This window comes from Natrix helvetica, assembly GCF_964273705.1.
Source record: "Natrix helvetica genome assembly, chromosome: 1".
In the NCBI taxonomy this organism is placed as follows: Eukaryota; Metazoa; Chordata; class Lepidosauria; order Squamata; family Natricidae; genus Natrix; species Natrix helvetica.
This window is the reverse complement of record NC_138548.1, coordinates 102,848,775-102,862,417: the sequence shown is the minus strand read 5'-3', so window position 1 is coordinate 102,862,417 and position 13,643 is coordinate 102,848,775. Positions and strand designations below refer to the sequence as shown.

The 13,643-nt window shown below is 39.7% G+C and overlaps 1 protein-coding gene across 1 annotated transcript in view; it reads left to right on the top strand.

Annotated features, from left to right (window-relative positions):
* CTR9 (CTR9 homolog, Paf1/RNA polymerase II complex component) overlaps nt 1-13,643 on the top strand; it is a 32,524-nt gene that overhangs the window by 6,638 nt on the left and 12,243 nt on the right. The window contains exons 6-19 of the mRNA XM_081950710.1: nt 1,206-1,354; nt 2,310-2,417; nt 3,229-3,336; nt 3,442-3,678; nt 4,055-4,144; nt 4,232-4,360; nt 4,519-4,702; nt 6,004-6,092; nt 6,483-6,668; nt 7,729-7,816; nt 7,907-8,055; nt 10,832-10,948; nt 11,598-11,743; nt 13,493-13,564. Of these exons, the coding sequence (XP_081806836.1) occupies nt 1,206-1,354; nt 2,310-2,417; nt 3,229-3,336; nt 3,442-3,678; nt 4,055-4,144; nt 4,232-4,360; nt 4,519-4,702; nt 6,004-6,092; nt 6,483-6,668; nt 7,729-7,816; nt 7,907-8,055; nt 10,832-10,948; nt 11,598-11,743; nt 13,493-13,564 (1,852 nt within the window). The remainder of the gene's footprint in view (nt 1-1,205; nt 1,355-2,309; nt 2,418-3,228; nt 3,337-3,441; nt 3,679-4,054; nt 4,145-4,231; nt 4,361-4,518; nt 4,703-6,003; nt 6,093-6,482; nt 6,669-7,728; nt 7,817-7,906; nt 8,056-10,831; nt 10,949-11,597; nt 11,744-13,492; nt 13,565-13,643) is intronic.

The window sequence follows — 13,643 nt, the reverse complement described above, 5'->3', positions numbered from 1 at the left end:
CCACTGCTCTAGGGGATGGTGCTGATCTCCATTTCCTAGCCAAGGGATCCAGTGTTGTCCAAAGATGGTCATATGGCTCTCATGACTCTACACCAAGGTGCACGGAATGCTGTTACCTTCCCACTAAAGTGGTGCCTATTTATCTGCTTGCATTTGCATGTTTCCAGCTGCTACTCTTAACGAAAAGTCAATATTTTATGTAACAGTGGTTTGGGGTTGAGGCAGTGACCAGCCCAAGGTCATTCAGCTGGTGTCCTTGACTAAGAAAGGAATAGAATGTGTTTCTTTGCTCCCCACCCAGCAACCACTATATATTGGCCACCTATAGATTTTTTATCTTTTTTAGAAAATATATCTGAATCTGCAGCCTTTCTAAATAACAGCTTTTGGTGAATAACAGAGATTGTTACCAGAATCTGGAGCTGCTCTGTGATTCAAATTTTAGCCAACACTCATGAAAATTGCAGAGGTGAAGTTAAATAACTTTGTGGGTTTTTGTTAGGGCTATGCAGTGTTTTAAATCTGATTTACCAAAGATGCCTTTGAATGTATGGGGTTATAAATGTCTGGAACACCTGAAGGCAGCTCTGCCCTTTCCTAAATTCATGCACTATCCAGAGGGAAAAAATTGTGGTTGTTATAGACATGTGTTTGTGTCTATCATGTTTTTGAACCATATGTTGGAAACTGAACCAGAGGTGCTGCACTACCTCATCTTTATATCTTAGATGAGGATTTTGGAGTAGCTCATCTAATTAACAATTTTGTATTCTCTGGAGTTCACCTGACAGAACCTCACATGCAAAAATGCTGTTTATGCAAATGAACATAGGAACTCTTGAGGAAATATGCCTACTATTATGTGCAAAGTGCTTCAGAGTCATTAATATACAAGTAGTAAGAGAATCTTCAGGTTAAGAAGGAAACATAAATGACAATGCCAGCGTAATGTAGTGATAGATGAATCACTGTAGTCAGCCCAACTAAGTTGTTGGGCTGACTTTGGGGAAACTCAGTTTCAAACCCTCCCCTCAACCCATGAAAGCCCATTGAATGACTTTGGGACCTTTTGTTCTTTGATCCCAACCTACCTCACACAGGTAGGGAAAAAAAAATGGACGTGCTATGTAGGACACCATGGTTCCTGAAAGAAATATAATTCAACTAAATAAACATTGGAAGTGTTTACTGTTTTTGTCTCCTAGCTGAGGTTCGTCTAGGCATGGGCCATTGCTTTGTAAAGCTGAACAAGCTAGAGAAAGCTCGCCTGGCATTCAGCAGAGCACTGGAGCTCAATTCCAAATGTGTGGGGGCTTTAGTTGGATTGGCTGTTCTGGAACTAAATAACAAAGAGGTGAGTGAGTTTAACTAAAACGGTAGCATCCCAAGACCCTGTGAGGCTATAATCAGTTTTTTGAGTGACAGGAAGGCAACCATGGATATTTCACAATTTGAAATAAAAACCTGATTATTTCTTTTTTAATAAATGTATAGTTCCTTTGATTTTGAAGGAGCAGTTGCTGACTAAGTAATTTAAAATAGAAGTAATGGAACCAGCAAGTGTCTTTTGGTTTTATAAGGTTGCTTAGTATATGCTTCAGACTTGTGATATTGCGCCAGATTATCTTAGATTGGCTCTTCTCTTTTATCTGCATCACAGGAACAGAGAGCAAGGAATGTAATTGCACAGATTTTGTTACATAGGCCTAAAATAAAGCACCAAATAAAATCTGTGCAAAGCTTAGTCCACCTATACATTTTGATGGTTATAAAATAATCAGATCAGGCTTGCTAACATTTATTACTATAAGAAGCACAGCTACAGAAAGAAATGGCATCCATGTTCATGTTAATTGATTTATTTTTTAAACAATCCCAGCAAAAGCCATTACCTACTGACATGGTTTAATGTGATGAAGATGATTTGCACTGCACTAAATCTTGGATTTATGCGCTCCTGCCCACTATCACAGCCATGAAAAGATAAAACATTTTCCATTTGAATCATGTACTGCTGTCATAGCTCTGAAGGTGAATTTTTCACATGGTAGAATTTTCTTATTTTTCAGAAAAAGCTGTTATTCTTCTAATTGATATACCATTATCAGTCTAACCTCATTCATTTTTACGGCACATTTGTGAACAAACTATTTTTTCTGCTGGGACTGGCACCCATCCGCATGGCCAGTCAAGGTTGTGACCAGGATTCTGAAATCAATTTTTAAAACAGCCCTTGAATTTTTAAAGACAATAATTAAGAAGTTAAAATGCATTTTACTATGAATAAAAACTATCAATATTCCTTTCAGGCGGATTCTATCAAAAATGGTGTCCAGTTACTCTCTAGAGCTTACACAATTGATCCTAGTAACCCTATGGTATTAAATCACTTGGCAAATCACTTCTTCTTTAAAAAGGTAAGACAACAAGAGTGTGTTTTGATATATGCTGCTAGCTGAATTTTTTAAAGCTGTTTCATAATGTTAGATTAATTCAGAATTGCCTGAAATCGTTCTTATTTTTCATCATTCCCATTGTGAAATGGAGTTGCATTTTGCTTTTCATATCTTGTGGAAGTGGGGACATGTTAATGCAAATGATGAAGGTCATAAAAACAAGTTTCTTTAGTCTTTGTCTGTGGTATTCATCTGGAAAATATAAGCTATAAGTATATATTTCACAATGATGTGAAATTTGCAGACTGGCTTCAGAAGGTTCATTAATGTTTGTGTGTGCGTGAGGGGGAGGAGGAAAGGATAGATACACACACATGAATCATCTTTCAAACATTGGCTGAATTTGTACATTACACCAACCCAAACTTCAAGTTGGGACATTTGTAAACAACTATTATGATGGTCACACTTTAAGGGTTAAGGATTGTATAGGCAGCAATATCTTCAGGAAATTATGAATTATTGCATTTGTAACAAATGGTCAATCTAAGATTTCTAAGAACTTGAATTTTAGTCTATACCTCAGACCATGGGTTTCTGACCTTTTGGCTTGCCTGTGTGCCACATTGAGTGAAGAGGAATTGCCTTAGATCTCATATAAAATATGTAATTAATGTACATGAATAACAAATTTCCTTTCTTTTTATATTTTATTATACCTTGTGGAGTGGCATTACTAGACTGTGGGTTGGACACACCTGCCTTGCAATATACTATATTATACTATACAATACTATAAAAATAATATGATAATCTTATTTTCTTTATACAGGATTATGGTAAGGTCCAACATTTGGCACTTCATGCTTTTCACAATACAGAAGTGGAAGCAATGCAAGCAGAGAGTTGCTACCAGCTGGCCAGGTCTTTTCATGTTCAGGTATATTATGCCTTACATAACCACTCTTTCTGTTTTGCAATCTTATTTTCCTAAGAGTTTTCCAAGTTTTAACGCCTTTCTTCCTTATGTTCTTCCTTTCATTAGGAAGATTATGATCAAGCTTTCCAATATTATTACCAAGCCACACAGTTTGCCTCTTCATCTTTTGTACTGCCATTTTTTGGACTGGGTCAAATGTACATTTACCGAGGAGACAAAGAAAATGCCTCACAGTGCTTTGAAAAAGTTTTGAAAGCCTACCCTAACAATTATGAGACCATGAAAATTCTTGGATCTCTCTACGCTGCTTCAGAAGATCAAGACAAACGAGATATTGCAAAGGTACAGTAGGCCTCAAGAGATAAGAACAAAATTATAATTCATCACTCTTTTAATTTAAGGCGAAATCTCAAACTCAGTGACAGTTATTTTTGAGAAATGCATGTACAATTGATATGTAGACCTGGTATATATTAGAAAGGATTTTCCTGTCATGCTTAAATTTAGAGATATTTGGAACTTGTTTTTACACTACTTGTAAAAGTGATTATTTATAGAATGCTGAATTTTAGACACTGCACACAGTCCTTAAGTTAGGTCTATTCATTCAACAACTGTTTAAAGCTACAACAGCCTCAGGAAACTATTTACTCTGTGGCACTTTTCAGGGAAATTCTAAATCAATTATACGGAGTAATAAGTTGCTTTTTTTTAATAGGGTCATTTAAAGAAGGTGACCGAACAGTATCCAGATGATGTAGAAGCTTGGATTGAGCTAGCACAAATCCTTGAGCAGACAGATATACAGGTATATAAAAGGTGGGTAAAGTAGGCTTGTTTCATGCTGAACAATTACACATTTCACTAAATCCTTCCACTGTCTCTAAATGTATAGGGTGCTCTTTCAGCCTATGGCACAGCAACACGAATACTTCAAGAAAAAGTACAAGCCGATGTTCCCCCAGAAATTTTAAATAATGTGGGTGCTCTCCACTTCAGACTTGGAAACTTAGGAGAAGCAAAGGTATGAATCTCAACTCCTCAACCACAGTTACTGTTTGTATATGCCATATGTTTATAACTTAGATGTGCGGGAAAACACGTATGTGCATATGTGTATGTATAATGTATGTGCACGCATGTATAAACACGCACTTTTTTCCCCTCATCCTTTGCATTTAGAAATATTTTTTGGCATCCCTGGATAGAGCTAAAGCAGAAGCGGAACATGACGAGCATTACTACAATGCAATTTCCGTGACAACGTCGTACAACTTAGCCAGGTTATATGAAGCAATGTGTGAATTTCACGAAGCCGAGAAACTCTACAAAAACATCCTAAGGGAACATCCAAATTATGTTGATTGTAAGAAACTTCATTGCAATCCTTAAATTGAAAATAGCTGCAAGTTGTATTTTCAGATTGTTGTAAACTAGGATACCTCACAGATCTGTGTGCATTAGGTTGTTATTAGAAATACTTTATGCAATAATTTCTCTTTGATTCATATATATCATTGGGTGAGGGTAGGATCTCACTGCCTTGAAGGAAATGATGGTACAAAGCCACTGCTGGACCATCTTGGATAATTCCTGTCCAGTGTCTCTTTTAAGAACAATGGTGGAGAATGTGGTTGGGGTATAGTGCCAGAGATTCCTGGAATAAGCATTTTCAGTCTGACTTGGGTTCTGGGCATAGTGGTGAGATGCCAATGAGTGCACTTATGAATGACATCTGGTCAAGCTGGCATGGAGATGGTGCAGCTATGATGGCCCTGCATGATGTGTGAGTTTCAGTACCATCAATCATGGTACCCTTCTGTAATGGCTCCAGGGGCTAGGGAATGAGGGTTGTGGTGATTCTTCTCCATGGTCAGTTCGAGTTGGTGTTGATAAGGGGTAAAGTATCAAGCACAATATTCCTGCTTGCAGGGTCTTTATGGTCTTATTTATCAGCTACATGAAACCATTGAATACACTTACCCAATGGCATAGTATCACGTATCATCTATATGTTGATAATATCCAATTGCACACTTCAACTTGTAGCTGACCATGTGATGCTGAAAAGTTTTGTGGGGCTTGGAAGCTTATGGATGTGGATGGAGAGGAACAGGCTTAGACCGTAATCCTAGCAAGACTTAAAAATAAGATTAATAAAATTTAGAAAATCAGGAAAATGATCACATATGCTTCCATAACCAGTAAAACACTGCTTTTATAAGCCATTTTTTCCTCTTTAAATCCAAATATGCAAAGTACATCCAGGTGTTTTAAAAGATAAACCTAACAGGAAAATGTGAAGATAGCATTGCTGCTTGACATCTTTATAGGCTCATATTAGAATACATTTTTGTGAACTTCTGAAGCATCTTGTGTTTGACTCACGTAGCGTTAGGAAGATTTGCTGCTGTAAATAGGCTTTCTATTGTTCCTTTTAACTTGACATTAAATGACTGGCATCATTGTGTGATCCTTTCGAAACTCTAGTACAGCTGATGGTTGGCACTACAATTACATTGTTTTGCTTTTGTCCCAATCTGGTGCAGTAGAAAAATTGCAAAAGTCTCAAAGCACAAATAGGCATCATTCAAAGTGCTTATTAATGAAGATACAATGTTCTGGAAATGAGTCTTTGATCATTAAAATCTATTCCCTTTTCTTTAGGCTACCTGCGTTTAGGAGCTATGGCTAGAGATAAAGGAAACTTTTATGAAGCTTCTGACTGGTTTAAAGAAGCACTTCAAATCAATCAGGTCAGTAAGCATTTGCCATTATTTAGAAAGCAATTTCACAGCTGAGGCCATAAATTCTAAAGATTTTCTGTGGCCAGTTAACAAACCATGGTTAACTTTTTTTAAAGAAAAGACCATATAACCAAATAAATATACATTATTCCATTGCTGGTTTAACATTTTCATAGTGTATTTTTGTATGAGTAGTTGGGATGTCTCACGGACAGCATCTATTGTGGAATTTTTTCCCCTTAAACTTTTCCAAAGTTTGAGTTTTAGCAAAGTTCGCTAAAGTTTTTAAAGCTTTTATGGGGTGCCTCTTGGAGCTGGGGGGGAGGTGGCTCTTTTTTAACCTTAAGTACTTCTTATTATAGTTAAGCTGAGTTTTAGTGTATTGGAATATTATTTCAGGACCATCCTGATGCTTGGTCCCTGATTGGCAATCTTCACCTGGCCAAGCAAGAATGGGGTCCAGGACAGAAGAAATTTGAGCGAATATTGAAACAGCCATCAACACAGAATGACACTTACTCTATGTTGGCTTTGGGCAATGTGTGGTTGCAAACTCTGCACCAACCCACCAGAGACAGAGAGAAGGTAAATACTCTGCATCTTTACACTGTCTTTTTTGCAGCTGCTTCAATGGATGAACACTGCTTTTTGTCTAATCCTGATTTTCAAATCCAAAGACTGCTGGAAGAATGGATTTTCCATCCCCCAGTCTTCCTGAATAGGAGAGAGGAAGTTTTGTGCAGAAATGGAAATTGTCTTATGTAATATAAAATGACAATCTCATTAATCAGCCCTTACTCTTTATGTACTATGAATTTATGATACACTTGAACAACAACAAAGAGCAAGACTTTTGCGAAATTGGCCTGAAATGGAAATCTTAAAAGAAATGAGAGGACAGACAGTTTTCTCTCTTTGCCAAGGATTTTACATTAGTTTTTATATTGATTGTGGGATGCACTTGATATATTTTAGCATTTGTCTTAATATATTTTATTAATATGTTTTAATATATTTAATATTTCTTGAGTATCCAGAAAAGTCATTAAAACATTTTAATATTGTAAATACAACTAGTCCACAACTTGGGATCACAATGGGAGCCAGCATTTCCATTGCTGAGCAAAGCAGTTACATTGAGATGTGCACGATTTACAACCTTTTTTTGCCATAGCTGTTAAGCAAGTAGATGGAGTTGTTAAGTGAATTGTGTGGTCATTGAGCAAATCCTGCTTCCCCCCATTGACTTTGCTTATAGGAAACCGGCTAGGTACAGGGGTGTCCAAACTTGAGAACTTTAAGACTTGTGGACCTCAACTCTCAGAATTCCCCAGCCAGCCATGCTGGCTGGGGAATTCTGGGAATTGAAGTCCACAAGTCTTAAAGTTCTCAAGTTTGGACACCCCTGGGCTAAGAAGATCACAAATAGTGATCCAGGGATGTCAGTGTTGTAAATACATGGCACTTGTCAAGCGTCCGAATTTTGATCCCAAGACTGAGAATGCCGTGATAGCCGTAAGCGCAAGGACCAGTTATAAATCATTATTTTCAATGCTGTTGTAACTTTGAAAGAGCACTAGCTGAATGGTTGTAAGTCGAGGATTGCCTGTATTTATTTTCTTGAGAGCTCCCATGTCTCTTGCAGGAAAAACGTCATCAAGATCGTGCCCTAGCCATCTACAAACAGGTCCTCCGGAATGATCCCAAGAATTTGTATGCTGCTAATGGCATAGGTACTAAGATGTCTTGTCTCAAGTTTTCCTTTTAAATTACAATTTTGCAATGACTTTGCATGGACCTGGAAATTGGATTTTCCTTTGTAGGAGCCGTGCTGGCACACAAAGGATATTTCCGTGAAGCTCGTGACGTTTTCGCCCAAGTGAGAGAGGCAACCGCAGATATCAGCGACGTGTGGCTTAATCTTGCACACATTTATGTGGAGCAAAAGCAGTACATCAGTGCTGTGCAGATGGTAATCCTTAACAACTATCTTAACTTAGGACATGTGTCTTGTAAACATGGAAGTAAGAATTTCAAGCTGAGTCTTTTCTGTAAGGAGGATTTTTACAGCTTTGTTGGCATGATCACATCATGCTGGACTAAATTGGATCATTCCACAAATGTTTTCAGTACTTTTTGCTTTTCTTTTTTCAAAAAAATAAATTACATTTAAATTCTTCTGGTTAATGGCTATATGTACAGAACTGAATCAGTGGCACTGATTTTTTCTTTATAGGCAATCCTAAGATGGGCTCTTTTCACCGATGGTTATTGCATATACTAAATGTCCTGGGTTCCCATTATAATAAAGAATCGGAGATGAATTGCTATAACTGAAATACATAATTGGCATGACTCTATTAAATAGCCAGATGAATTTATTTTTAAGACTGCAGTGTTGAAAGGAAATCGAAAAGGAAAAATCTTTCCCATGGATCTGAAAACTGATGAAAAATAAGTCATGAAATTACCGTATATACTTGAGTATAAGCCGAATTTTTCAGTCCACTTTTTGGGCTGAAAAATCCACTTCGGCTTATACTCCAGTGAACAAAAAATAAATAAATAAATGTGGCTCTTTAAACATTTTAATGCGGCTCTTCTGTGTGCCGGGCACCCGCTTCCCTCCCTCCTCTCGGGCTTCGGAGGGAAGCTTCTGCATAACCCCGGCGAGTGACAAGTCTCCCAGGCTCCCATGATTCCGGGGGCCATCGGTGGGGGGGGCAGGGTCCCCCCTCGCGTTCCTCATCTTCCCGGATGGCCCCTGGAATCATCGCTCACCGCGCAGAATCTCGCCGCTGCTCCACGCCGTGGAAAACAGGCGCGCGCGTACAGCCCGGCAAATTACAGCCTGGGAGACTTGTCACTCGCCGGGGTTATGCAGAAGCTTCCCTCCGAAGCCCGAGAGGAGGGAGGGAAGCGGGCGCCCGGAGGGAAGCTTCTGCATAACCCCGGCAAGTGACAAGTCTCCCAGGCTGTAATTTGCCGAGCTGTACGCGCGCGCCTGTTTTCCACGGCGTGGAGCAGCGGCGAGATTCTGGGCGGCGAGCGATGATTCCGGGGGCCATCAGTGGGGGGGGCAGGGTCCCCCCTCGCGTTCCTCATCTTCCCGGATGGCCCCTGGAATCATCGCTCGCCGCGCAGAATCTCGCCGCTGCTCCACACCGTGGAAAACAGGCGCGCGCGTACAGCTCGGCAAATTACAGCCTGGGAGAGTTGTCACTCGCCGGGGTTATGCAGAAGCTTCCCTCCAAAGCCTGAGAGGAGGGAGGGAAGCGGGCGCCCGGAGGGAAGCTTCTGCATAACCCCGGCGAGTGACAAGTCTCCCAGGCTGTAATTTGCCGAGCTGTACGCGCGCGCCTGTTTTCCACGGCGTGGAGCAGCAGCGAGATTCTGCGTGGCGAGCGATGATTCCAGGGGCCATCCGGAATTCTTTTCCCTTAGAATCAGAATGTTTGACCCTAGCTTCATCTGTATTAATATTTAGGGGAAAAGGAGAACCTTATCAAACCGTAAATCTCCTATACTGCATTAGAATGAAATGGAATGGGATAGGATAGGATAGGATAGGATAGAATAGAACAGAACAGAACAGAATTCTTTATTGGCCAAGTGTGATTGGACACACGAGGAATTTGTCTTTGGTGCAGATGCTCTCAGTGTACATAAGGAAAAATAAAATAGAATACATTCATAAAGAATCATAAGATAAAACGCTTAGTGATAGTCCAGGTTACTAATAAACAATCAAATTATACTAGGAAACAAATAAATAACAATATAAATTCTAAAGACACAAGCAAGATGGTTATAGTTATAAGTAGAAAGAAATACTGTAGGTACTATTCAGTACCATGTGTGCGCCGGGGAACTGCTTTTCCAGTTTCTAGTGCTCCCTCATCCCCACACGCACGCTCCCGCTCCCGGCGAGCGATGATTCCGGGGGCCATCAGTGGGGGGGGCAGGGTCCCCCCTCGCGTTCCTCATCTTTTCGGATGGCCCCTGGAATCATCGCTCGCCGCGCAGAATCTCGCCGCTGCTCCACGCCGTGGAAAACAGGCACGTGCGCACAGCTCGGCAAATTAAAGCCTGGGAGACTTGTTGTCACTCGCCTTTGCAGAAGCTTCCCTCCGAAGCGTTCCGAGGGAGGGCTGTAAACTTCCCTCCGAAGTCTTGGGATGTTCTGAGGAGCCCCCCAAGGCAAAACGCCGCTGCCAGGTAGTTAAAAGTACGTCTCTGATTCGTCTCTGTCAGTCTCTCTCTGATTCCCTCTCTCTCTCCCTCTCTCTGTTCCTCTGTCTGTCTCTCACACACACACACACACACACACACACACACACACACACTTTTAGCAATTTTATTGTTATCTACCTGTATTTTTATTTTTGAAATTTACCGTGAGCTGCTGCATTTCCCAGCCTCGGCTTATACTCGAGTCAATAACTTTTTCCAGTTTTTTGGGGTAAAATTAGGGGTCTCGGCTTATACTCGAGTCGGCTTATACTCAAGTATATACGGTACAGATAACATATTGGCAAACTTTTGATATGCCATGTGTGATAGAGTTTGTACTATGTATCATAGAAATTTATATACATGGGTTTGGCTACTGCTTAGAAGAGATCTTTGCAAACTCATTTATAAGGCGCTGTTCAGCATTGTGGCTGCAGTGCAGTTTTGTCTGAAATACTATAAAAGTTGGCAATTTAAACTAATTCTTCAAACGTTTATTCTTTTCCCCACCACAGTATGAGAATTGTCTCAGAAAATTCTATAAACATCAGAACACAGAAGTATTGCTATATTTGGCCCGAGCTCTCTTCAAATGTGGTAAATTACAAGAATGCAAACAAACATTGCTAAAGGTAGGAAGTTTCTAATATTTACCAAAATGGTTATCAGTAATAGTTGTTATTAAAGGTTAGATTATATACCCTAGAATCATATACAGTCACAGTTATTACAATAAAACAGCCATGTTGGAAAACAGTAGCCTAAGTAGAATAAAACTTCTATACAGGAAGAACAGGATGCAATATAGAGCAGGGGCTCCCAAACTCTGAGGAGTGCCTCCCTTAAGGAGGTGCAGAGACCAGGGACGTATGAAGAACCTTTTAGTTGCATTTTTAAAATAAATCTACCTTCCTCAAAGTGTTTCATTGTATTATTTTCAAACAGTTCATTTACGTTCATTTTGTATTTGGATATTTTTAAGGAAGGCATGTGCATTAATATTGGGCTAAAGGGAGGTGTGATGGCAAAAAGTTTAGGAACTCCTGCTACATAGAGAGTCATCACAAACCAAAATCACAAATTATGGCTACTGTACAACATAAAAAAGGAGGTGAATAATCATACGCCATAGGCTGTTCGGGGAAGTTTCCTCTTCTCCATCTTGTGGGAGAGCCATTACTTGAGAGAGCCTAAATGGCTTCATAGGTATGTCGTAATAACGGTTTCTGCTTTCTGGCCGGTTCACATTGGTTTAATTTTAAATTAAATTTGAATTCTCAGGCAAGACACGTAGCACCCAGCGATACAGTCCTGATGTTCAACGTGGCTCTTGTGCTGCAAAGGCTAGCTACCTCTGTCCTGAAAGATGAAAAAAGTAACTTGAAGGAAGTACTAAATGCTGTGAAAGAACTGGAGCTAGCACACAGGTAAGGAGATAAAATCTTTATTTAAGAACCCTCCCCTGTATAATATGCATTGCATTAAGAGTATGGTGAGGGTGGTGATGAAGATAAAATCAAATTCTAGCCTAGCTTAACAAACTATATTTATTTTGTATAACTTTGTAATGCATCTAGAGCAGTGGCCCCCCAACCTTTTGGGCACCAGGGACCAGTTCCGTGGAGAAAGGTTTTTCTGTGGACTGGAGAGGGCGTGGTTTTGCATGCTGCCTGCATCCCATGGATGGGGCTTTGTGCCAGTCCACGGACCAGGGGTTGGGGACCTCTGATCTAAGAGACAAGATTAAAGCTGTTAACTTTATTACAGAATAATAAAATATTTCATAAGCTCTGTCTCATAGCTTTTAGACTTTCTTTCTGGACATAGATGTGTGAAGTCCTTAGCATTACCCTCCACCTAAAAAGTTAATGAGCTAAATAAAAGCTGCAGGGATGGAAAGGGAAGGCAGGTAGATTTTTTTTTCTACAAGTAATCCTTGACTGATGAATATAAATGGAGCTGGAATTTCTGTTATCAGTCGGCGTGGTTGTAAATGGAATCATCACATGAATGGTCCCAATTTTAGGACCTTTTTTTACCATGGTCATTAAGGCGGTCAAACTGTTGTTAAATGAACCGTTGTAAGTTGTGGACTGACTGTATTGCTGTGGTCCTCGAAAATTAGTGGGTGGATAGAAATGCAGGTTCGGGACAGATGAGTATAGATAGTCCTTGACTTACAACCACAATTGAGCCCAAAAAATCTGTTAAGTGAGACATTTGTTAAATGAATTTTGCCCCATTTTACGACCTTTTTTGCCTCAGTTGTTGAGTGAATCACTGCAGTTGATAATTTAGTAACCCGGTTGTTAAGTGAATCTGGCTTCCCCATTGACTTTGTTTGTCAGAAGGTTGCAGAAGGACCTTGGGACACAGCAACGGTCATAAATATGAACCAGTTGCCAGGCATCTGAATTTTGATCTTGTGATCATGGGGATGCTATAAAGGCTGTAACTGTGAAATATGGCCATAAGTCGCTTTTTTCAGTGCCATCGTAACTTTGAACGATCAGTAAATGAACTGTTGTAAGTCGAGGATTCCCTGTACATGTGAACATTTTCAGCAGAATCTAAAAATCCAGGGAGTCAGAAGATGAGAGCTTCAGAAATCTAGTGCTCTACCCTGCCTGTTTTAATATACAAAATGGGGCCAGGAGGGGAGGGAGGTCCATTCAAACAGAAACGTGTCCCATTCCAAAGGGAGCTTTTGAATCGCACGCTTGTTTTTAAAATTACATCTTTTTTAACTTAATGTATTGAGGCAGGCTATTCACAGTTTTATATAATACATTGCTTTATCTCTTTTGTATGAGATGTTCCTAGAATAATCAGTTCATCAGGTTCTGAGAAAACCTGTCTTGACCCATCTGCAAGATGATTCAGTTTCACTTTTAAAAGATGCACTCCAATCTCGTTGAAAAAGTAGCAGTTGTGTTGATTATTATAAGAGTTATTGGCAATTAAAATACTTCCAGAGCACTTTATTCTCTAGGAACAGAAAGAGTGATTTGATGGGGAGTTAAAGATGGAGAGTGGGATGCGAAATTAAAAAGCAATTTCTTAATTTTGACATCATCTAGTTTATGATTAAACTTTTAACAAAACGCACAGGGTGAAAAAGACAGATTATTTTGGAAGAATTTCAAGATATCCCTAATTTTCTGTTTCTCATTCAGATACTTCAGTTACTTGAGTAAAGTGGGAGATAAGATGAGATTTGATCTGGCACTTGCTGCAACCGAAGCCAGGTAAAAAAAAATGTAACCAGTGCTTTCAAGAATCAGTTCCTTGTGAAATAAGCCAGGTATTTGAATTGCAGGTTTCAGT